Here is a 24,506-nt window from a genome sequence, read left to right on the forward strand (position 1 = left end):
GAACTGTTTCCATATTTTTTGATTTAATTTGTCTAACATATGGGTGTCGTGACCATTTTCTACTGCTATTTGTTTTGTAGTGTTCTTGTGTGTAGTTTTGTTTGCTCATGGCTGTTCTGTTTAATCTATGGAGCATGTATCTGAAGTTTGCTTGCTTATGTATCAGTGGGTGGTTCGATAGGTAGTGAATAGCGGTGCTTGTGAATATTTTGAAGTTGTATGGGTAGTTTGTTTTATGTATGGTGAGATCTAGAAAATGTAGTGTGTTGTTTGTTTCTGTTTCTAATGTGAAGTTAATTTATTGGTGTAAGTTGTTTATTTCATTGTATAGCTGTTCTATGTGTGTATGTGGTTCATCAATCAAGCATGTTATGTCATCGACATAACGGTAACAGTATATAACTTTGTAGTTTTTTGGTTGTATTGTGTGTCTGAAGATCATGGTCTCCAGGTGGTTTATAAATATGTTAGCTAGGAGGCCACAAATTGGTGATCCATTGGCAGTCCTTCATGTTGAGAATAAAATTCTTTGCTGATCACAAAATAATTTTGTGTTGTTATGGTCTGGAGTATTGTTGTTATTTCATTGATGTGTGTGTGTGTGTGTGTGTGTGTGTGTGTGTGTGTGTGTGTGTTTCCTTGTTGTTTTAATCTTTGTGTGGTAATGTTGATTGTTTCATTTATTGGACTACAAATGTACATTGATGTGACATCAAATGATATGAGGGTTGCTGTGTCTGGTATGTGTATGTTCTTGATTCTGTCTATTTGAGTTTTCCAGGCTCCTGTTGTTATCAGAAGTGTACAATTTTTTTAGTAATGTGTGTGTCTGTTGGGTAAGGTGGTAGGATGGAGCACTTTGGAAGTTGATGACAGGCCTTAGTGGGATGTTATCCTTGTGAACCTTTGGTAGGGAATTTAGGATGGGTGCTTTTGGATTTTTCTGTGTGATCATTTTTACCTGGCTTTTTGAGAATGTATTTTTGATGTTTTTCAGTGTCTGTTGAATGTTTGTCTGGTACCTTGCTTTTGGGTCACTGGTCCTTTTCATCCATAATTACAGTAATATTCTCTTTGTCTGCTCATGTTACTATGGCATTGTTCTGTTTTAATTTTTGTTTTAGCTTGTTGGCTGTGATTTCCTCTGATTATCTGTGTTATTTCTGCAGCTACTAATTCTGTTGTCAAGTCTGGATTAAAATTTGGTGTGCTGAGTCTTTCTTGTTCCTTTATAATGTGTTCAGACTCTGTTACGAGGTTTTCTATTGTTTTGGGTGATACATTTGTGTTAATGTTGTGTTTTGGCCCTTTTTCTAGTAGGCTGTTTTCTTGTTTAGTAAGATTTATGTCAGCTAGGTTAATGTTTCTTTCATGGAATTTATGTTGTTGGTTGTGATTGTTTCCAGCAGGTGTGTTTGTGCTGTTAATTATTCTTTTGTGTTTCCTGTTTTGTTTCTCCTCTTTTTCTTGCATTACTTTCTGCGTGTATGCTTCTTCTCTCTCTGTGTTAGTTCCTGAAAGTGAGATGGTATTGTAAATTTGTTGGCCAATTCTAAATGTGTTTGGTAAAATTCAGTGTTGAGCGACTGCTTCTTAGTATACAATTTCCTAATTTCTTGTTTTAGCCACATAATCTCCACTTTCTTTATCTTTTTCTTTGGTGCAGATGACATGCTATTGACAGAGTTTTTGATATAGTCTGGAATTATATTATGAGCTAGGCAATTTTTGTTGTTGGTGTGGTCTTCAGTCCTGAGACTGGGTTGATGCAGCTCTCCATGCTAGTCTATCCTGTGCTAGCTTATTCATCATCCAGTACATACTGCAGCCTACATCCTTTTGAATCTGCTTAGTGTATTCATCTCTTGGTCTCCCTCTACGATTTTTACCCTCCACGCTGCCCTCCAATACTAAATTGGTGATCCCTTGATGCGTCAGAACATGTCCTACCAACCGATCCCTTCTTCTAGTCAAGCTGCGCCACAAACTCCTCCCCTCCCCAGTCCTATTCAGTACCTCCTCATTAGTTATATGATCTATCCATCTGATCTTCAGCATTCTTCTGTAGCACCACATTTCGAAAGCTTCTATTCTCTTCTTGTCCAAACTATTTATCGTCCACGTTTCACTTCCATACATGGCTACACTTCATACAAATACTTTCAGAAACGACTTCCTGATACTTAAATCTATACTCGATGTTAACAAACTTCTCTTCTTCAGAAACGCTTTCCCTGCCATTGCCAGTCTACATTTTATATCCTCTCTACTTCGAAATCATCAGTTATTTTGCTCCCCAAATAGCAAAACTCCATTACTACTTTAAGTGTCTCATTTCCTAATCTAATTCCCTCAGCATCACCCGAGTTAACTCGACTACATTCCGTTATCCTCGTTTTGCCTTTGTTGATGTTCATCTTATATCCTCCTTTTGAGACACAGGAAATTTTTATTAAACATTATATTGAGGTTGGTCTTCTGAAGCTTCATTAAGCTGTTCCTGTATTTGTTGTAGAGCTTGCTGGGGAATGCCTGGCTGGGTGATGAGATATTCATGATTTGGCTTTTGCAGCTCCTTGTGTTTACCATGTTTTCAGTTAAAATTGTTGGATGTAAGGTCGGCCAGTTATGCAAAACACCTTTTTTTCCCAAGTTCCCAAATATGTTTCAACATCTCTGTGCCATCACCAGTGGGTTTCTGTTTTATTTAATTTGTAATGTTAACATTTTTACTAGATGATTACAAAATCAGCCGAATGACATTAAAATTATTATTATTATTATTGTTGTTATTATTATTATTTCTTTACTTTCTCAGATGTTATGTCTGGTTAAAAATGGAAAGTGACGCGGACCTTGATCAAGCGTGACGTCCTTTTAACTGTACGGTATATGTTACATTGCATTTAGGAACTTTCGGGTAATTGAACATGTATCAATAGTTACAGATTTCTGTAGCTGTATATATACATTTGGATGTAGCTGTATTGCGTTGATGTGCTGGTGTATATTGTGTGGTATGACTCCTGTAGTTGATAGTATAATTGGTATAATGTCCACTTTATCCTGAAGCCACATGTCCTTGACTTCCTCAGCCAGTTGGATGTATTTTTCAATTTTTTCTCCTGTTTTCTTCTGTATATATTTGTTTTATTGGGTATCGATATTTTGATTAGTTGTGTTAATTTCTTCTTTTTGTTGGTGAGTATGATGTCAGGTTTGTTATGTGGTGTTGTTTTATCTGTTATAATGGTTCTGTTCCGGTATAATTTGTATTCATCATTCTCCAGTACATTTTGTGGTGCATACTTGTATGTGGGAATGTGTTGTTTTATAAGTTTATGTTGTAAGGCAAGCTGTTGATGTATTATTTTTGCTACATTGTCATGTCTTCTGTGGTATTCTGTATTTGCTAGTATTGTACATCTGCTTGCGATGTGATCCACAGTTTCTATTTGTTGTTTGCAAAGTCTGCATTTATCTGTTGTGGTATTGGGATCTTTAATAATATGCTTGCTGTAATATCTGGTGTTTATTGTTTGATCCTGTATTGCAGTCATGAATCCTTCCATCTCACTGTATATATTGCCTTTTGTTAGCCATGTGTTGGATGCATCTTGATCGATGTGTGGCTGTGTTTGATGATACGGGTGCTTGCCATGTAGTGTTTTCTTTTTCCAATTTACTTTCTTCGTATCTGTTGATGTTATGTGATCTAAAGGGTTGTAGAAGTGATTATGAAATTGCAGTGGTGTAGCCGATGTATTTATATGAGTGAGTGATTGCTTTGTGTATTTTGCTAGATTCTGCTCATTCTAGAAAGAATTTTCTTAAATTGTCTACCTGTCCATAATGTAGGTTTTTTATGTCGATAAATCCCCTTCCTCCTTCCTTTCTGTTTAATGTGAATCTTTCTGTTGCTGAATGTATGTGATGTATTCTATATTTGTGGCATTGTAATCGTGTAAGTGTATTGAGTGCTTCTAGGTCTGTGTTACTCCATTCCACTACTCCAAATGAGTAGGTCAATATTGGTATAGCATAAGTATTTATAGCTTTTGTCTTGTTTCTTGCTGTCAATTCTGTTTTCAGTATTTTTGTTAGTCTTTGTCTATATTTTTCTTTTAGTTCTTCTTCAATATTCTTTGTCTGTATCCTAGATATTTATAGGTATCTGTTTTTTCCATCGCTTCTATGCAGTCGCTGTGGTTATCCAATATGTAGTCTTCTTGTTTAGTGTGTTTTCCCTTGACTATACTGTTTTTCGTACATTTGTCTGTTCCAAAAGCCATATTTATATCATTGCTGAATACTTCTGTTATCTTTTAGTAATTGGTTGAGTTGCTGATTTGTTGCTGCCAGTAGTTTTATATCATCCATGTATAGCAAATGTTATTTGTTATTATTATTATTATCATCATTATCAGAGGAAATCACAGCCAACAAGCTAAAACAAAAATTAAAACAGAACAATGCCATAGTAACATGAGCAGACAAAGAGAATATTACTGTAATTATGGATGAAAAGTTCCAGTGACCCAAAAGCAAGGTACCAGACAAACATTCAGCAGACACTGAAAAACATCAAAAATACATTCTCAAAAGGCCAGGTAAAAAGGATCACACAGAAAAAGCCAAAAGCACCCATCCTAAATTTCCTGCCAAAGGTTCAAAAGGATAATATCCCACTAAGGCCTTTCATCAGCTTCCGAAGTGATGCATCCTACCACCTCACCCAACAGCCGACCGGGGTAGCCGAGCGGTTATAGGTGCTACAGTCTAGAACCGCGCGTCCGCTACACTTGCATGTTCGAATCCTGCCTCGGGCATGGATGTGTGTGATGTCCTTCGGTTAGTTAGGTTTAAGTAGCTCTAAGTTCTAGGGGACTGATGACCTCAGATGTTAAGTCCCATAGTGCTCAGAGCCATTCACCCAACAGACACAGACGTTACTAAGAAAATTGTACACTTTTGATAACAACAGGAGCCTGGAAAACTCAAGTAGACAGAATCAAGAACATACACATACCAGACTGAGCAACCCTCATATCATTTGATGTCACATCAATGTATATTTGTAGTCCAATAAATGAAACAATTAACTCCTCACTCGGGCAAAAAGTATTAGTCACATAAAAGAAAGGAATTATAATTATATGCAGTGTTCACACACAAAAATCTTGCATGAATCTCATTAAGCAGCAGGAAATATTAACCACAGTCTCATGGCTCCTTTGGTCCCTTAAGAGATTTGTTATCAGCTATCTGCCTGAATTTGAGAGTAACGGAGATTTCACAAGGACAACACTAGAAAGGAAAATGGTGTGCATTACTCTTTAATGAATATATCTCTGGTACAGAAAGGGGCGAAATATGCAGCTTTTTGTGGAAAAAACCTGTAAATGGCCAACATGTAGCCATATAAATATTATTTTTTTCCAAGTAGTATTATTTTTATTGTTTATTTATTTATTCTTAATTGGAATGTAAGTGTTATATATTAATTCTGTTGACACATTCCACCTTGAACATTTATTGTGAATTTGATGTATGGAACAAGTAACGAAGTAACTCATTCACCAACTTAGCTCTTCCTTGTCCCAGTATGAGAGGCAGCCAGCCGTTTGATGCTAATAATATGCCACACCTTGCAAATAAATGTATGTTCCTGATTGTGTCAACATTCTATATCACTCAGTCCTTTGAAGTTACATTTCGTTGTTTATTAGTGAGAGTGAAATAATATTCAGTTGGCTAATAGTTAAAGTTTTCAAAGTTGGAAAGTCCTTTTTGAAACATCCTGTATTGCGTCTTACATTGTAATTACTTATCAATAAATTTTCATTTTGTAGGTTTTTTTATAACCACTTATGGTTTCCATGGGACACTGAAGATAATAGCCAGAATTGGATTGATACACATCTCAATGAACGACTAAACCTGTAAGTTTCATATCAGTTTGTCTGACAGTACTATCACCTTTTTGTAGCATGGTTGATGTGACACACATTTACACTATGAGAGAAGATACCTGTGCACATTATATCATTGGACTGGTATGAGACAGAAGAAAATTTCTTTTTAGAGCCTTTACAAAACTGATTGTTTGTGTAAAAAGTGAAAATGGAATTATTGACATTCACAATCGATACAAAAGAGTTACATGTTTGCACCTGTTCCTGTCCTTCAAAGTAGTCACCAGTATTGTGTAAAACCTGTTGCCAGCGATGTGGAAGGCGTAGTATACCTTTAGCAGAGCCTGTTTTGTTGATGGTGCAAATGGAGCAGTCTAATGCCTGTCGAATCTCTGGAACAGTTCTGAAGTGAATGCCATGTACTGGTTCCTTCATCTTTGGAATCAAATCAGTCACAATGACTTACGTCTGGGGATTATGGTGAATGGTACAATACTTCCCAGTCCCATCGACCAAACAGAGCAGCCACAGCTTGCACTGTATGCATCCACACATTGTCGGGTGGGTTGTGCAGAAAGATGCGTAAAGATGCTCCAAAAACGAACTGTGATATTGTGCATTGGCAGTCTGCCATTGCGGAACATAATGTGTTAGGATAACACCATCACAGTCGATGTTGCTAGGAATATTAGTTTTGGGTGTAACCATTTTTCAGCCTGTGTTGGCATGGATAATAATGAACTCTCTTTGGAAACAAATGATTTCAGTTAGAAGTCGGTGTTTGTTGGTAGAATGCAGTACCTCAAATAAAAAATAAAAATCAATATAAAGATAGAGAGGAAGCAAACATTGTAAAACAATATTCTGGTGGGATGAAGAGCCTTTAAGACAACTGTTTTCTAGAAATCATGCGGGAACCTACCAAACCATAGTTGTGCTGCTGCTGTCGTTTTACATAAGTGTCAGCCAGTACATACATGGACATAAGGTGACAATGTATTCATTGTGCATGTCCTAAATAGTATTAGAATTACGCAGCCATCTGATCTTAGTTGTCCAAATAAGACAAGCAAAATGAACTTATGAGAGTAATAGATAATTTAAAAGTAGTAAGAATGTTATATAATGCAGGACTCTTTTTCAAGAGCTAGCAACATGGAGCAACGTGATAATGCAGTGACTATCCATTCCAGATTTTGACCATTGAAAACCACAAATGATGATGAATCTTATTGAAAAATTAAAAGTACCATAGAAGAGAATATGGCTTTCAGAAAGTTTTAAAGAATGTACCCTGCCAATTTTAAAACCATTGTCCAGATGATTGAAGAACAGATTTCAAAAGATTCCACAGTATTTAGGGAAACCATTCCAATCTTGGTATGGATAGCTGTCACACTTTGGTTCCTTGCTAGGGATGAATCTCTTACCAGCCTGATGAATATACATTTAGAGTTTCAAAACAAGTGATCTCAAGTGCTGTCTGAGAAACATGTAAAGTTGTAATTATTTCAATGAAAGGTTTTGTAAAAGTGAGAATCGGGACTTTTGTTGGCATTATGTTTTATTTTTATAATTGTTTTTTTATTTTTTTTTAAAGTATACAAGTTTATGGGCTACATTTATGGTTGATATCCATCTTTATCACAATACAAATGCTGGCTTCCTCCAGATTCCATGTTTTGAAGGAAAAATTAAAATGAGCGATGATCTAATAAATTTCACTTTTTTTGGAGAAAAACTGCCTCCCCCTCACAGCTTCTTCTGTTGTCTCTTGAATTGTGGTTATTAACTTGTGTATTTTTTCTATTTTGTGTTTTGGACGTTTCATGATTTTTCACCAAATGTCCCATAGCATCCCTCCTTTTGCCTCTATTTTTCCGGTCTTGAGACATTGCATTCCAGACCTGAGAGGGCCTGAAACATCAATTATATTTGATGTTGTCTTCACGGCAATCAAATAGAAGTTGACTCAGAAAATGTACCGACTACAATAAGTCGCACAACATTGTCGCACATTCCCCATTTTGATAGGGAACCTGGGACTTGGACTGTTGTAACACGACAGTCGTAGAACATGAGGAAAAGTCATGGAACAACTCTGAAACTTCTTCTGAGAATCATGTTTCATGATTTTGTCACTAGGTGGGCATACAACTGCTGCTGCTAATGATGATATTAAGGAGTTGAGGAGAGGAATGACAATTTGTAATCAGCATTTTCTTTCACTATTTCATTGAGTCAGCAGTTCCATTAAAATGACCTGAAATAGGCATATTTGTTGGCAGAGGCAGGCTGCACTGATTGAGCCATTGCTAAATTGTGAGGTTTTTTCCTGAGTTTTTGAACAGTTGATAAGCTTTGGACAAGGATTTTTCCAATGTTACTGCTACATACCTTAAATTCTACCATGTTTCATATGTCTTTCAGTACTACAGTTTTCTTTTGGTAATCATACTACCTTCTAGGTAACACTGCTTAGTGGAATGTTTTTGAGTTCAGTGTCAGTTTGAAATAGTTTATTCATCTCCTTTGAGTCCAGAAAGGAAAAGTATTTATATGTGGCTCTCAGAAATGTGACAACTTCATTGCATTGCAAACAGATTGTTAAAATTTTTTAAATTTTAGTTAATTTTTTTATTTATTTATTTATTTTTTCATGTTGACTATTTTCTGAAACATTATTGCACTATAAGTGATAATACAGTTTAGAAGGATTGGGTATATTTACATTATCACCAACTTTGTACACATTGAGTATGAATATGAAAACTTTATCAGTTCACTTAAAATAGTCATTACAGATAAAATTATGTTAAATGTTTGGATGCAAAATGGCATCACAAAACTTTTGTGGAATTTGCTTGTTTAGCTGAATTTTATGCTGCATTATGAAGTGTGAATATTAATCGCAGATACGTCCACATTCAACATGTGTAGGTACTATGATATGAAGTCTGGAAAAATACCATGTGAAATGGTTGAAAATATCATGTCACTGTTGTCAGAGGCTCGTGTAATACAGAACAAAATTTCTGATTTGGAAGAAAATATAGACGATATTGACAATGAAGATAGTTTGGATGAAAATAAAGCTTGCAACCTAATAGAACTTCGAATTCGGCTCCATAAAATCAAGAAAGAAATTCAAGTGATGGAAAATCCTGCCATAAGGTACAATTCATAATATTTAGTCTTTCTCAGGCACCTATTAACCAACCTAAGTATCTTACAGATTTTTTAAAAATATGTTTAACATTTTAATATCTCATTATTTGCTATATATAATGTAGGAACCTCTTATTACTTGTTTGAAAGCTGTTAAAATGTTTGTTCTTTACTGAACCACATATAAAGTAATGGAGGTTTTTTTAAGCTTGATTTGTAGCACACTGACCAGAGTAAGACACAAGTACCCAGTGACAACAGTGGTCATGTGTGTGTGTGTGGGAATTGTTTAATGTCACGAACAGTATAGGTTGTGTAAAACTGATGTGTGAAATATGAATATATGTACAGAATTGTGGAAGCATTCTAAAACCCCATAGTGATAGAGGAACAATTAAACTAGTAGCTGTTAAAATTGTTAGCATGTAGTTTTTGCAAATTGTTGAAATTGTTTTAAGTTCAAAACATTTAAATGAGAAAGGTGAAGTCAGGAAATACGCACTTGATTAAAGAAATATTACAGGAGACTATAAAAGTTAATGATAACAGTACCAGAGAAGGAAAGTTGCTACTCACTATATAGCGGAGATGCTGAGGCCGCGATAGGCACAACAAAAAGATTCACACAATTATAGCTTTCGGCCATAAAGGCTTTTGTCAGCAGTAGACGCGCGCGCACCCACCCACCCACCCACACACACACACACACACACACACACACACACACACACACACACACACATATTTGCAGTCTCAGAGAGCTGAAACCACATTGCGAGCAGCAATGGGAGTGGCGACTGGGTGGGGGTAAGGAGGCGGCTGGGGTGGGGAGGGGGAGGAATGGGGAGGGATTCCATTGTTTGATTTTTAAAGTTAATGATAAAGCATTACAGAAATTCTTTTCATAACATGAGCAGGTGTTTAATTAAACAATGATAAAACAAACTTACATAATATGTGCTACACTGCTGTTTAATAAACAACAATGAAATAACTTTCATTATATGAACTGTCACCACGGACAGGTGTTACTCTACAGTAATGACACACCCGAAACATTAAACAGTGCTGCTGCATTAGATTCCAGCCACCCGTTTATTCGATTGCTCATTGTCTTGTAGGCAACTGCCTCATTGTGCTGCTAGCTGGTAATGTGGGTCATTTTCTTGCATAGATTGCAAACCATGCCACAGTGATCCCATTCCAACAATCCAGCAGGATCTCCAGTCACTACTCAAATCTTTAGTCCCATCCCAGAACCTCTCCCCAGAGTCCATCTCTCTACTTAACCCTACCACTCCCCGCACTCGCACCTTCTACATGCTTCCTAAAGTCCATAAACCCAACCACCCAGGACGCCCCATTGTGGCCGGTTACTGTGCCCCCACTGAGAGAATTTCTGCTTTCATAGACCAACACCTTCAACCTATTATCTGGAACCTATCATCGAATATAAAACATACCAATCATTTCCTCGACCGACTCTCCACAGTTCCTTTCCCTTTATCACACGGTGCCCGTCACTATTGACGCCATCTCCCTGTACACTAACATTCCTAATGCCCATGGCCTTACTGCTATCGAACACTACCCTTCTAGGTGCCCTATGTTTTCCAAACCTCCTTCCTATTCTCCATGACCAACTGTGTCCTCACCCACAATTACTTCTCCTTTAGAGGCATTACCTACAAACTAATCCACGGTACGGCGCCCGCATTGCACCATCCTATGCTAACCTCTTCATGGGCCATCTAGAGGAATCCTTCCTAAAAATCCAGAATCCTAAACCCCTCACCTGGTTCAGATTCATTGATGACATCTTTGCTATCTGGATTGAAGGTGAGGACACCTTATTCCTCCAGAAGCTCAACAACTTCTCCCCCATTTGCTTCACCTGGTCCTACTCAACCCAACAAGTCACCTTCCTAGATGTTGACCTCCACCTCAGAGATGGCAACATCAGTACCTCTGTCCATATCAGACCTACTAACCACCAGCAATACCTCCAGTTTGACAGCGGCCACCCGTTTCATATCAAGAAGTCCCTTCCGTACAGCCTAGCCACCCGTGGTCGTCGCATCTGCAGTGATGAGCAGTCCCTCTCTAAATATACCGAGGGTCTCACTGAAGCCTTCACTGACCGTAATTATCCTCTCATCCTTGTACAAAAACAAATCTCCCGTGCCTTATCTTTCCAGTCTCCCACCACCTCCTGAAGTCCCACAGTCTGGCCACAGAGAAGCATTCCCCTTGTAACTCAGTACCATCCGGGACTGAAGCAACTGAATTACATTCTCCGCCAGGGTTTCAATTACCTCTCGTCGTGCCCTGAAATGAGAAGTGACCTACCCTCTATCCTTCCCACCCCTTCTACCATGGTATTCTGCTGCCCACCGAACCTACACAATATACTTGTCCATCCTTACACGACCCCTGTTCCCAATCCCTTACCTCATGGCTTGTACCCCTGTAATCGACATAGATGCAAGACCTGTCCCATACATCCTCCTACCACCACCTACTCTAGTCCAGTCACTAACATCACCTATCCCATCAAATGCAGGGTTACCTGTGAAACCAGTCATGTGATTTACAAGCTAAGCTGCAACCACTGTGCTGCATTCTATGTAGGCATGACAACCAAAAAGCTGTCTGTCCGCTTGAACGGCCACCGACAAACTGTGGCCAAAAAACAAGTGGACCACTCTGTAGCTGAACACGCTGCCAAACATGATACCCCTCATCCCAATGACTGCTTCACAGCCTGTGCCATATGGATCCTTCCCACCAACACCAGCTTTTTGGAATTGCGCAGGTGGGAACTTTCCCCTGCAGTACATCCTACGTTCCCGTTACCCTCCTGTCCTTAACCTTCGTTAGTCACTGACCTCACCCATCCAGCCCCCTCCCTGTTCTCATTCCAGCACTACACAGCCGTCATTTCACCGCCACACCCAGTCTTTTAATTTCTCTCCTTTCTGGTGCTTACCCCCTACCCCCTCCGCAACTTCTCTCCTGCTCCCCGTCTAAACTGCAACACTTCACGGTCCGCCACCCCCACCATACTACCCCTCCCTCTCACTGCCCCTGCCTCCTCCTTACACCCACCCAGTCGCCACTCCCATCATGCACTGGTGCTGCTGCTCGCAGTATAGTTTCAGCTCTCTGAGACTGTAGACATGTGTGCAAGTTGCACTTGCGTGAGAGAGAGAGAGAGAGAGAGAGAGAGAGAGAGTGTGTGTGTGTGTGTGTGTGTGTGTGTGTGTGTGTGTGTGTATACTGCTGACAAAGGCTTTAATGGCCGGAAGCTATGATTGTGTGAATCTTTTTATTGTGCCTATCACAACTCAGCATCTCCGCTATATGGTGAATAGCAACTTTTCTTCTCTCGTATTGTTACATTCCATCCTGGATTTTCCATTGTTTCGTTTATCAGTGTATTAGCTGAAACAATACTGAAGGAATAGGTATGGGCTCGCAGTTGCGCAAAAGCAGTGGAATGGTGCAAAACAATTTTATTTGTATTTAGCGCACTTTATACATAGTCGCACCGGCTCGATGGTTGTGTTTTTCTTCTTCTCCTTCTCCTTTTGAAGAAAAGATTAAAAGATTTACAGGTAGCCCTAAAAAAATTAAAAAAATATGTTGCAGAATATTTTGAATACTTGACAAACTAAATGCTAATAACAAACAATGGAGTTATTACATATACAGCTTGAGATTCACTAAATAAGATCACTAATGAGCAAAATAGTAAAATGTCTTCAAATTTTCTTACATGTGATGCTTACAATAAAATTATTTTGCATCTAAGGAGAGAAATGTCCTGTAACATCGACATAACTAGAAATTACTTAGTAGAAACAGTCAGTGTAAATTTGTAGAAACAATAAATTAAGTGAACTTAGACTTACACACAACAAGATGAACATTTTGTAGGCTAAGAAAACAAGGTTAGACAAGCAAAGAATGACACAGAATTGTTTTAAGAGAAGATAAATAAGCATTTAGAAATTGATTGCAAAATTATACAAGATTTACAACAAAGTACTATAAACTAATTATCGTGATTTGGAAGAGAAGTGATAAAAGTTTAGAATTGTATAATTGTGTTGAAAGGTCCAAAAGGCACCAGAAGCTGCCTGATAAACACACGGTGATTTTTAGTGGGAAAGTTTGATTAAAAACAATACGTGAGAGAATAAAATATTAAGGAAACTCTTGTCCAGAGGCTTGGAATATAGGTCACAATCTTCATATATTGGTAGCTGACATGTACAGGATCACAAATCGGTCCTTTCACTTCTGCAATCTGTCTTAATTTTTTGAAGGAGGAAAAAAAAAAACCTTGTGAAGTCAATATAATGGAAGGAAACATTCCACGTGGGAAAAATTATATATAAAAACAAAGATGAGGTGACTTACCGAACAAAAGCGCTGGCAGGTCGATAGATACACAAACAAACACAAACATACACACAAAATTCAAGCTTTCGCAACAAACTGTTGCCTCATCAGGAAAGAGGGAAGGAGAGGGGAAGACGAAAGGAAGTGGGTTTTAAGGGAGAGGGTAAGGAGTCATTCCAATCCCGGGAGCGGAAAGACTTACCTTAGGGGGAAAAAAGGACAGGTATACACTAGCACACACGCACATATCCATCCACACATACAGACACAAGCGTCACAGTGTAAGCAGGTCAGCAGGACTCTGCTTGTGTCTGTGTACGTGCGGATGGATATGTGTGTGTGTGTGTGTGTGTGTGTGTGTGTGCGCGAGTGTATACCCGTCCTTTTTTCCCCCTAAGGTAAGTCTTTCCGCTCCCGGGATTGGAATGACTCCTTACCCTCTCCCTTAAAACCCACTTCCTTTCGTCTTCCCCTCTCCTTCCCTCTTTCCTGATGAGGCAACAGTTTGTTGCGAAAGCTTGAATTTTGTGTGTATGTTTGTGTTTGTTTGTGTATCTATCGACCTGCCAGCGCTTTTGTTCGGTAAGTCACCTCATCTTTGTTTTTATATATAAAAACCTTGTGAAGTAATAGACAAATAAAGTCAATAACAGAACTTGGTTGTCCTCTCCTGAAAACTAACAGAATAAGCCTACGTGATCACTGACGTATGCTTTTAATTTTATGTATATCTTTTTCCTCAATATCTTTCTCCCAAAGACCAGCAGTGCTCTTAATATAACTGTTTTAGACTTGTAAAGAGCTATTGGGAGAATTACACTCTGGTATAGTCTGATTTTAAAACTCCTCAAAACCGCGCAGCACGTCTCTTTAGCCAAAATTATCCTCTGTTTGCCACTGCGATCCTTGCCTTAGTTTCACGTTTTCATTCTTTTCTGTTCTAAAAATGCATCCCAATTATTTAAATGTGTCACACTCTTTTAAAAGTTATCTGCGGATAGTTATGAGAGGTGGGGGAGCAGGCACGCAGATTTAGGTGGTCAAATGATCGACAAGAGATTAACTGCCAAAAAAACTGCCTGATGCCTGAGGAGGTTTTTTCCAAAAGAGGGCATACATTGATACCTTGAGAAGGGGAGAGGTGATCACAAGAACCCAAATTACAGATCGTGAAAGTCTAACTCGTGGCATGAGGGAGTGGAAAAGGAACGTGTTAATAGGACAAATGCCAGTGAACAAGAGACGGCGACATCTTTGCATGTTCCTTATACAGCACCACACACTATGGGAACTCTTTTAACAAGTCATCATCCCATGTTGAAAGCTCGCCACCATGGGCAGTTGCTCAGAGTCCAAGCTAGGTACTGAATAAAGAGAAATTTTTTATTTTCTTTTCGGAACTGTTTATCATGTCTATCCTCTCCAATGTGGATGGCACCCACACATCCTTCCCATTTCTGCATGTGTTAGGTATGGTATTAGGTATGATTGTTAAATGATCAACAAATATTAAGTGAGATTAAATGATAGAAAACTTTTGACTCCAGCTTGAAATGGAGTCTTGGAACTAAGGAAGGATTTAACATTTTGATACTTCTTTGCAAGTATTGGGGCATATTTCAGTTCTTAAAATATGACTCCATATAAAGCTCACAGTGTATCATTGTCGAACAATAAATTGTCTCTTTGGTTATCACAAAGTTAGAATTTTGTAGTTTGTGGCCTTGCTACAGCTTGCCTGACACATTTGGATGGCGAGCTAGTGGGTGACAGTGCTGTGTGCAAGGGCAGTGGGTTGTGAAATGTTGTAGTCCAGGGCTCAGGCCACTTAGCTGTGGTGGTGCAAAGTAGACCTCAATGTACAGCTGCGCAATGCAGTGGGACTGCACAGGTGTAGTGGCTGGCAGCACCTACTGGGATGGAATAAACCCCAGTACGGTCCCCAAAAACTGCAACCCTTCATCTGGTGGATATTTACACAATGAAAGAAGGTTTTCTTCCCTTTCATCTACTACACATCCAGTAGCGAAAAACACTACTTTGTTCCATTACTAATAACATTAAATTTAGCTTTGACCACGACATTCAAAAATGAAAAAATTGAACTCAAGACTCCCTTTAAAAATTACTTCACATGAATAACATAATGACTATCCTTACATATCTGTTTGGCGGGAGGGGGGGGAGGTTGTACTTTAGTACTTGCTTCATTGGCTGGTAAAATAGCCTGGTGGCTGGCACTCAGGAACAACAGGTTGCAGTGGCTTACAAGGACATTTACAATAGCCTGTTTTGTATAAAAACCAGAGGATAACACCAAACAACTCTAGGACTGTAGTAGTAGAAACACCTAGGCATTGTCACAGTTGACTTATATTTCTGCTGGTGTCAATCTTCAACACACACAATAGCACGTTGGTAATGTTAAGTGGCACCAATCGACTGTTCCAGGAGCATGCCTCTAAAGGTAAGTCAGTTAAGTCTGTTACATACAGTAAAATGGTTTCAGTGTAATGTTAAAGTGTTATTCCAACTGAGCAGATAGTTTACAGGAGGGAGCGATAATGCCACACTGGGGCAACTGGTTGGTAGGATATCATAACATAGTCATAGTAGACTATAGCATAATCTGGGATGCTTATGGGGTAAGGTTCAATTTCCACACAAATTCCAATATTAACGGACTGACAAGACAGTGCTTTACAGGAAGACCATTACCATAAATGTAACTGTAAGTTAAGCTAAGCAATTCAGCACCAAGCTTAGGGCAAGGTTGGGTTAGAAGTTTGTTTGAAGGAAATTGTGTGAGTGAGTGATAGGAGAAGATAATTTCTGAACTGGTTTAGGATTGATGATCTTTCATCCAAACCATAGTGACACAGGTGGTGGTGGTTGTTGGGATGTTTAAGGGGGACTAAACAGTCCCCCAGTGACACAGGCAATCTTCATATTGTGCACTACATACCTTTGCTGTATCGCTACTGTATTGGCCGTACAGGTTGTAGGAACGATGTAAATTAAGAGGGCAGGATGGATTGCTGCTTTGGGAGTTAGGTCTGGATGAATGCTAGATAAGGCGTTGGTGTTTTTGTGCCGTAAATCGGAGGTAACAACTGCTCTGTGCAAAATTTACAGAATATGGGATACAAGTTGAAATCATCAGGTCACATGAGGGAGAAAAACCTTCTTCTGAAGGTCAACACAGATAGGTTGTCATACCATGAAACATAAAGCTAATCCCATTTGCAGCACAGGTGTAATGGCTGCATTTGAGCAGTCAGTCACTTAGTCAATATGAGTGATTCTGCTTGCACCCTTGCCAGGGTTCCAAGAACATAAAACTATAACAGTTTAGTTGGAGCATTTTGGGATTGCGTGAAGGGCAGCATTTTAAAGGTAGCAACATAATATTGCATCAACTTCATGTTGGATTGGTAGATTTGGAGAGGGTTCATTCTCACTAGAGAGTGTTGGAGAGAGAGACTGGTTGACATAGTGTGAACGGAGGTGACACACCTCTTGGCAGGAATAGATAAGACGGTGAACAGTTATTACTGGGAGAGTATAGGCAGGGACTACTCTTCTTCAGAAAAAAAGTACCAAAGGATAACACAGGTAGCTGTGCAGTAGATAGGGGCGAACTAAAATTATCCTAATAGCGAGCAGCAGCACTTGCACACCGATATTTGGCAGCACAGACAACTGCGAATGTGCCGGTAGCAGAAGAAAATAAGCTGCTCAAAGTATGCCATGTCTAGTCTCTATCTGACTTTTAGTGTAGTTTTTCATCCTTTCATTAGGTATATAATACAAAAATTGGAGCCACAGAGGCTGTCATCACCTCAAATGGCCAAGTAGGGTTGGCAACATAACAGTGCAAATTCTCCAAAAGTGGGAAGCAGTGAAAAGTGTTGAAAGGGAGCAGGAGGCTACACAGGAGTACAATAATGTCAAAACCAGGAAGTGGACCATACAGAATATCACATTAATAAAACATCAAGGTATGGAACACTATAAAATTAAACATAGTATCAGATAATTAGCACATTTACTAACTAAATACAACATTGTCTCAGGCAACTACATATCACTCTATCATCATTATGTGTGCCTTGAGGAGAGTGTGAATAGAGGCCCCTTGCAACTTAATGCTGAGCTTACTGTTGCCAGTGCATTTTGAAAAGAAATTCCAAATGTAACAGCACAGCTCAGTGACTGCAGATAGAATGGTAGAGATATAGGTACTCTACACGAGTAACCCAAACAGGAGTGAGCTAGTGTTGGAGTGATTGATTTTAATTAATGGTTCCTGCAAGGTAGCAGGTGGCAACTCATGCCAACGGGCAGCCTCATCATGTCTTTCACAAGCTCTGAGGAATAAGTGCAAAAAGTATTGGTAGTTACCCCTATAGTAGGAAAAAGCAGAGCAAGGGGTGCCAATTGGTAGAAAGGTAGAGTAAGAAAATTGCTGAAGTTTCACCACATGAGGCCTGCAATTCAAATTTTGCCCACTAACTCTTTGGTCATACTTCACATAGCATTTGTAAGCGTAAGATGCGTATTTAGCAAGATGTGATTGCAGTAGCCACCAGAAAGATTGCGGGAGGCGCACACGGACAGAAGTTGCCGCAAGTAAAGTCCCATCCACCAGAGGGCACACGAGAATTCGGCCGTGCCCTCTGCCGGCGGAACAACAACAACTCGGGCAGCACAGGCTGTGCCCAGTCAGTTTTACATTGGGCATGCCTAGCAGACAGTTCCCGGACTACACTATGTGAAGTGCAACGGACAACGTGAATCGTGTTAATTCAGTGATATTGTTGATGGCTTGAGCTGTGACAGTTGCAGCTAGGTCTTACATAAAATGGGACTTCGTAACTAAAAATGGTAGGAAGTGAAATGCACTTAGGCGGGCCGTAAAATTGAGGTACAGTAGGTACCTGGTATGGATACTCGCAACCAGTCACTCAGTCACTACCAGATGAAAACGTTCTGCCAAATCATTTTGGTGAGTGCAAGTGATTCACGGTTATCAACTGTGATACAGCTGTCAAGAGTGATAGTTAAATATTGGTTTTGGTAGATATTCGGTCAGTATTGATCACTTCTGGTAAATCGGGCAACATTAGCCATATTTTCTTGGCCCGCAGTACAGGTTGTGGTCAAAGATATTAATTGAAAAAGGTGTCATGATCACTTGTAGTCATCATCAAGGACAGATGTTAAGAGTATAGTGTAAAAGTCTAAAGAACAGAGTGAAACAATTGTTCACATTACCACGGTGACATGGGAGTATTCAGAAGTGAGGCAAGTGGCTGGCCTTAAGCATAGCCAAATCAGGTCGGGCACTGACATACTGCACTGCAGTCAGAGGCCAAGGTTCGGACAGTGTAGTCTTCTCAGCCATAGGTGGACGTTCTGGATCCAAGCTCCCAAGGAGCAACTCACCGTTGAATGAGAAAGGAAAAGAAACAACTGGGTGTAAGTGTAGAGTATTGTGCACGCCACCGTGGTGTCTCTGTATTGTGGTTATGTAAATGTGTGACAGACGCTGACAAAATTTAACTGTACCTCATATAAGCAAAATGAACTGAATGTTGCAAACCCAAGACAGTTGGTCAAAACACACAGAGACATTGAAACAGTGTTTCACATATGACTCATTACTGTACACATATAATACTGCAGCAAATCTGGGAAGCAAGAGGGGTGCTGCATATATAATTATAAATAAAATGGAGTACAAATGCAAAAACAGGGTGTAGAGTGTCAATAAGGCAGTGACCCAGAACTTTTGTAATATCTGTTAATTCCTTAAGACTACAGTCTGGTACACTCACATTGGAACTGTACTTATCACAACTTGTGTTTACTAGCCACCTAAAAGGTCTGCACATAGACTATGTGCAGACAGAGAGGTTGTAACAAAAGTATCTCATTTTTTATGAAATTTAGTCAACTGAATGATAAGGTGAGGGATGTAGCACATTTTGTTAAACTCCTGAGACATTTCTCCTAAGACAAAATAGATTTTTCAGTTGAAGCTTTTTGTTCCTGTTTTATTTCCCCTACTAAGAATGGTCAAATGTATTGAGATTTTAAATGTACGTCGTTTGAATGTTGCCATGTATCCTAGGTGAGAATGAATAGTTGTTGTTGTGGCCTTCAGCCCAAGGACTAGTTTGGTGCTGCTCTTTGATTAACTACTGCAACCTATATCTTTCTGACTCTGCTTATTGTATTCATCTCCTGGTCTCTCTCTACGATTTTTGCTGCTGCACTTCCCTCGAATGCCTCAGAATGTGTTCTATCAACCGATCTCTTCTTTTGGTCAAGATACGTCACAAATTTCTTGTCTCTCCAATTCTATTCATACTTCCATATTAGTTATGCAATTGATCTATCTACTCTTCAGCATTCTTCTGTAGCACCACGTTTCGAAAACTTCTATACTTTTCTTATCTGAACTGTTCCTCACCCATGTTTCACGTCCATACATAGCTATACTCCAGACAAATACCTTCAGAAAAGACTCAATAGCACTTAAATCTGTATTTGGTGTTAACGAATTCCTCTTCTTCAGAAATGCTTTTCTTGCCATTGCCAGTCTACATTTTAGATCCTCTCTACTTCGGCCATCATCAGTTATTTTGCTACCTGTGAAGCAAAACTCTTAAGTGTCTTGTTTCGTAATCTGATTCCCTCAGCATCACCTGACTTGATTCTGTTACATTCCTTTAACCTTGTTTTGTTTTTGTTGATGTTTATCTTATATGCTCCTTTCAAGACACTATTCCATTCAACTGTTCTTCCAAGTCCTTAGCTGTCTCTGACAGAATTACAATGTCATCGACAAACCTCAAAGTTTTTATTTTTTCTCTCTGAACTTTAATTCCTACTCTAAATTTTGCTTTGGATTCCTTTACTGCTTGCTCAATGTACAGACTGAATAACATCAGGGATAGGCTACAATCCTGTCTCATTCTCTTCTCAGCCACTGCTTCCTGTTCATATTCCTCGCCTCCCTGCCATCTGATTTCTCTACAAGTTTTAAACAGCCTTTTTCTCACTGTATTTTACCCCTGCTACCTTTCGAATTTCAAAGAGAGTATTGCAGTCAACATTGTCAAAAACTTTCTCTAAGTCTATAAGTGCTATAAATGTAGGTTTTGCTTTCCTTAACCTATCTTCTAAGCTAAATTGTAGTGTCAGTACTGCCTCGTTTGCTTCTACATTTCTCTGGAATCCAAACTGATCTTCCCTGAGGTTGGCTTTTACCAGTTTTCCCATTCTTCTGAAAAGAATTTGTGTTGGTATTTTGCTATTTCACTCCTTTCAGTTACTGCTTTCTATGGCACTGGAATTATTTTATTCTTCTTGACATCTGAAGGTATTTTGCCTGTCTCGTACACCTTGCACACCAGGTGGAAGAATTTTGTCATGGATGGATCTACCAAGGCTATCAGTAGTTCTAAAGGAATATTATCTACCCCTGGGGCCTTTTTTCAACTTAGATATTTGTCACATTCTTCTCGCAGTATCATATCTCTCATCTCATCTTCATATACATCAACTTCCTTTTCTATAATATTGCTTTCAAGTTCACCTCCCTCGTATAGACCCTGTATATATGCCTCCAGTCTTACAGTTGTTCTTTCAATGCTTAGGATTGGTTTACCATCTGAGCTTTTGATATTCATACAGCAGCTTCTCTTTTTTCCAAAGGCCTCTTTAATGTTCCTGTAGGCGGTGTCTGTCTTTCCCATAGTGAAATATGATTCCAAATACTTTCATTTCTCCTATACCCATTTCTGTTCAACAATTTTGCAATTTCTGTCAGTCCCATTTTTTAAACGTTTGTATTCTCTTTCATCTGCTTCATTTGCTGTATTTTTAAATTTTCTCCTTTCATCAAATAAACACAATATCTCTTCTAGTATCCAAGAATTCCTAGGCCTTGCCTTTTTACCCATTTGTCTTCTACCATATTCCTTTCCCCTGATCTACTCAATCGTTGCCTAACACTCCCTCTGAAACTCTCTGCAATCTCTGGTTCTTTCAACTTATTGAGGTCCCATCTCCTTAATTTCCAGGTTTGTCCAATTTTGTCACTTTTAATTCACAGTTCATAACCAATAAATTCTGGTCTGAGTACACATCTGCCTCTAGAAATGTCTTACAATTTAAAATCTGGTTCCAAAATCTCTGTTGTATCATAATCAATCTGAAATTGTTAACTGCCTCCAGGTCTCTTCCACATATACAACATTCTTTCATGATTCTTAAATGAAGTCTCATTGGTGATTAAATTACGCTCTGTGCAAAATTCTGCCAGGCGGCTTCCTCTTTTGTTCCTTTCCCCTAGTTCATATTCACCCACTATTTTTCCTTCTCTTCCTTTTCCTACTATCAAATTGCAGTCCCCCATGACTTAAATTTTCATCTCCTACAACTATCTGAATAATTTCTTTTATGTCATCATACATTTCTTCAATCTCTTCATCTACAGAAGTAGTTGGCATGTAAACTTGTACTAATGTGGTAGGCGTGGGCTTTATGTCTATCTTGGTTATGACAATGTAGGGATATTAGTCTGCAGTGTTGTGGGTGCCTTCTTTTACCTTTCTTATAAAGTGGAGTCACCTATGCTTTTTCCTGTTTGTTTTGGACTTTGTGCTGGGTGAGAGATTCATGATAAATGCTAGGTAAGGGCTCAGAGCCGTAGAGTAGTCTTTATAAAACCGAACCCCAGTTCGGTTGTGATGATTTATTTGCTTTAAAATCTTTCAGTTGTTTCTCTATGCCAGTTATGCTTGGTAATATGATGTCCATACAAGAGTCTATCTGACGGGCAAATGACAATATGTTAGTATGATTGTCCTTTGTGATTGATTTCTTGAATGTGAAATTTAAAACTTCGGCTTTAAATTTTGCTATCTTCACGTAGCAATTGGACATACGACCAGAGTTTTTCTGCTTCTCTGTCAGAACCTTTGCTAAGGTGTTATGTTGGTAGTTGCTGGTTGCTTTGCGCATACATCTTTTCACAGACACACTAATCTCTACTAACCTTTGCTTGTCATCATTTATGCATTCCCTTTTGAACTGAGAGTGCAACAGCCTCTGCTCCCATAGCATCTGCCAAATTTTATTATTAAACCATGGTTTAATTAAATCATGCAGTTATGCTTGGTAATATGATGTCCATACAAGAGTCTATCTGACGGGCAAATGACAATATGTTAGTATGATTGTCCTTTGTGATTGATTTCTTGAATGTGAAATTTAAAACTTCGGCTTTAAATTTTGCTATCTTCACGTAGCAATTGGACATACGACCAGAGTTTTTCTGCTTCTCTGTCAGAACCTTTGCTAAGGTGTTATGTTGGTAGTTGCTGCTTGCTTTGCGCATACATCTTTTCACAGACACACTAATCTCTACTAACCTTTGCTTGTCATCATTTATGCATTCCCTTTTGAACTGAGAGTGCAACAGCCTCTGCTTCCATAGCATCTGCCAAATTTTATTATGAAACCATGGTGAGTCTTTTCCATCCTTTATCCACTTACTAGGCTCATAACTCTCCAGACCATGATTTACAAACTGCTTAAACTTTGCCCATAATTCCTTTACTTCCATCTTACCGTAACTAAGTGGTCCTAATTCATTGTATAAGTGAGATGTTAATAACTGCTTATCTGCTCTACCTAGCAGGAACACTCACCAAGCCTTGTTGACTGATTTATTAACTTTCGTAATAGTTGCTATAATGACATCATGATCACTAATCCCCATTTCTATTGTGACATTGTTGATATGGTGTATAAGTACATAAGGAAAAGCCCTAACAAGCTGTGAGAAAAATTTAAAACCAATCATGATAATCATTAGCGCGGCTGCTGTAAGCGTCGATAAAGATATATTTTGCTATGCCGGAAGGCGAATAACAAATGATAAAAACTTCATTCATATTTTTTTTTCAGTCATTAGAGAGACTCTATCTTTAGTTCTCGTGGCGAGAAGAATTTTTCTTGTAATACAATGTGTTGTCTGAATAACGATCCTATGAAAATATGAAGACTGAAAATTCGTTTTTGTGCAAAACCACGAAGTTCTCTTTTCTTCCATGCATTATCCCAATGTCATGTCAACAAGTGGCCTGCATCAGAAGAGGAAGTCTGATTAAGAATTAATATTCTACACACGCTCAAGAAAGAGAAAAACTTAGGGCGAAAGAAGACAAATATAACCAAGGATACCAGATTCGACATAAGTTCACGACACCACTGGCTCACAATTTACAAAATTTGTGAATTAAAAGAAAAGACAATTTATTTGCTGCAAAATTCATAAAAATCAAATATGTCAATAGTAAAATTAATTTGTTTCATAATATATATTTTTTATATGTATATAAATTTGCACAACGGTCCAACCTATTTGTAGCCACCAGGTATAAGGTACATCCATTGCATCTGTGCTGCTGGGGTAGCTCGTCAAGACAATTTTGAGAAAACTTGTTCAAAAAATTTCGCATGGCTGTCTGCCTGTAGCCCTCCCTCCCCGCATCCAGAGAGCCCCAGTCTATATTCTTCAGGCTAAAATCGCATCCAATTAGTGTTGAATGGTCTGGGTATTTATGCGCTATTAACTGTAGACTTTCTTTGAATGACTCTAGAACTGACACAGCAGAATCGTGTGGCTGGTAAAAAGATCGAACAATTAACTTGGTTTCACCTACCACCTGTTATACGCGACTGGATGATTTCACTGTCACACTCAACTTCGACCTTAGTAGAGACAATATTTTTGTCAACTGCAGTGAACACTATCCCTCCTATGGCCTCTAATCTGTCTTTTCAGTATACGTACCATGACATGACTCACTAAATATCTCAGAGCTTTCCACTTCGGGCTTCAGCCAGTTCTCAGTCCCAAGAATAATTTGAGTATGAGAACTTTCCTCGAGGGCAGTAAATTCGGAAACTTAATTACAAATACTTCGACTGTTTACT

General features: G+C 38.8%; 1 protein-coding gene across 4 annotated transcripts in view; it reads left to right on the forward strand.

Annotated features, from left to right (window-relative positions):
• Positions 1-24,506, forward strand: part of LOC126481379 (protein nessun dorma-like) — a 228,823-nt gene that overhangs the window by 117,005 nt on the left and 87,312 nt on the right. For 3 of the 4 annotated variants that reach the window (XM_050105089.1, XM_050105092.1, XM_050105090.1), the window contains 2 exons: positions 5,853-5,942; positions 8,856-9,089. In XM_050105089.1, coding sequence (XP_049961046.1) covers positions 5,853-5,942; positions 8,856-9,089 — 324 coding nt within the window. The remainder of the gene's footprint in view (positions 1-5,852; positions 5,943-8,855; positions 9,090-24,506) is intronic. The other variant, XM_050105091.1, reaches the window with a different exon arrangement.

Source organism: Schistocerca serialis, chromosome 5 (assembly GCF_023864345.2).
Source record: "Schistocerca serialis cubense isolate TAMUIC-IGC-003099 chromosome 5, iqSchSeri2.2, whole genome shotgun sequence".
Lineage (NCBI taxonomy): Eukaryota > Metazoa > Arthropoda > Insecta > Orthoptera > Acrididae > Schistocerca > Schistocerca serialis.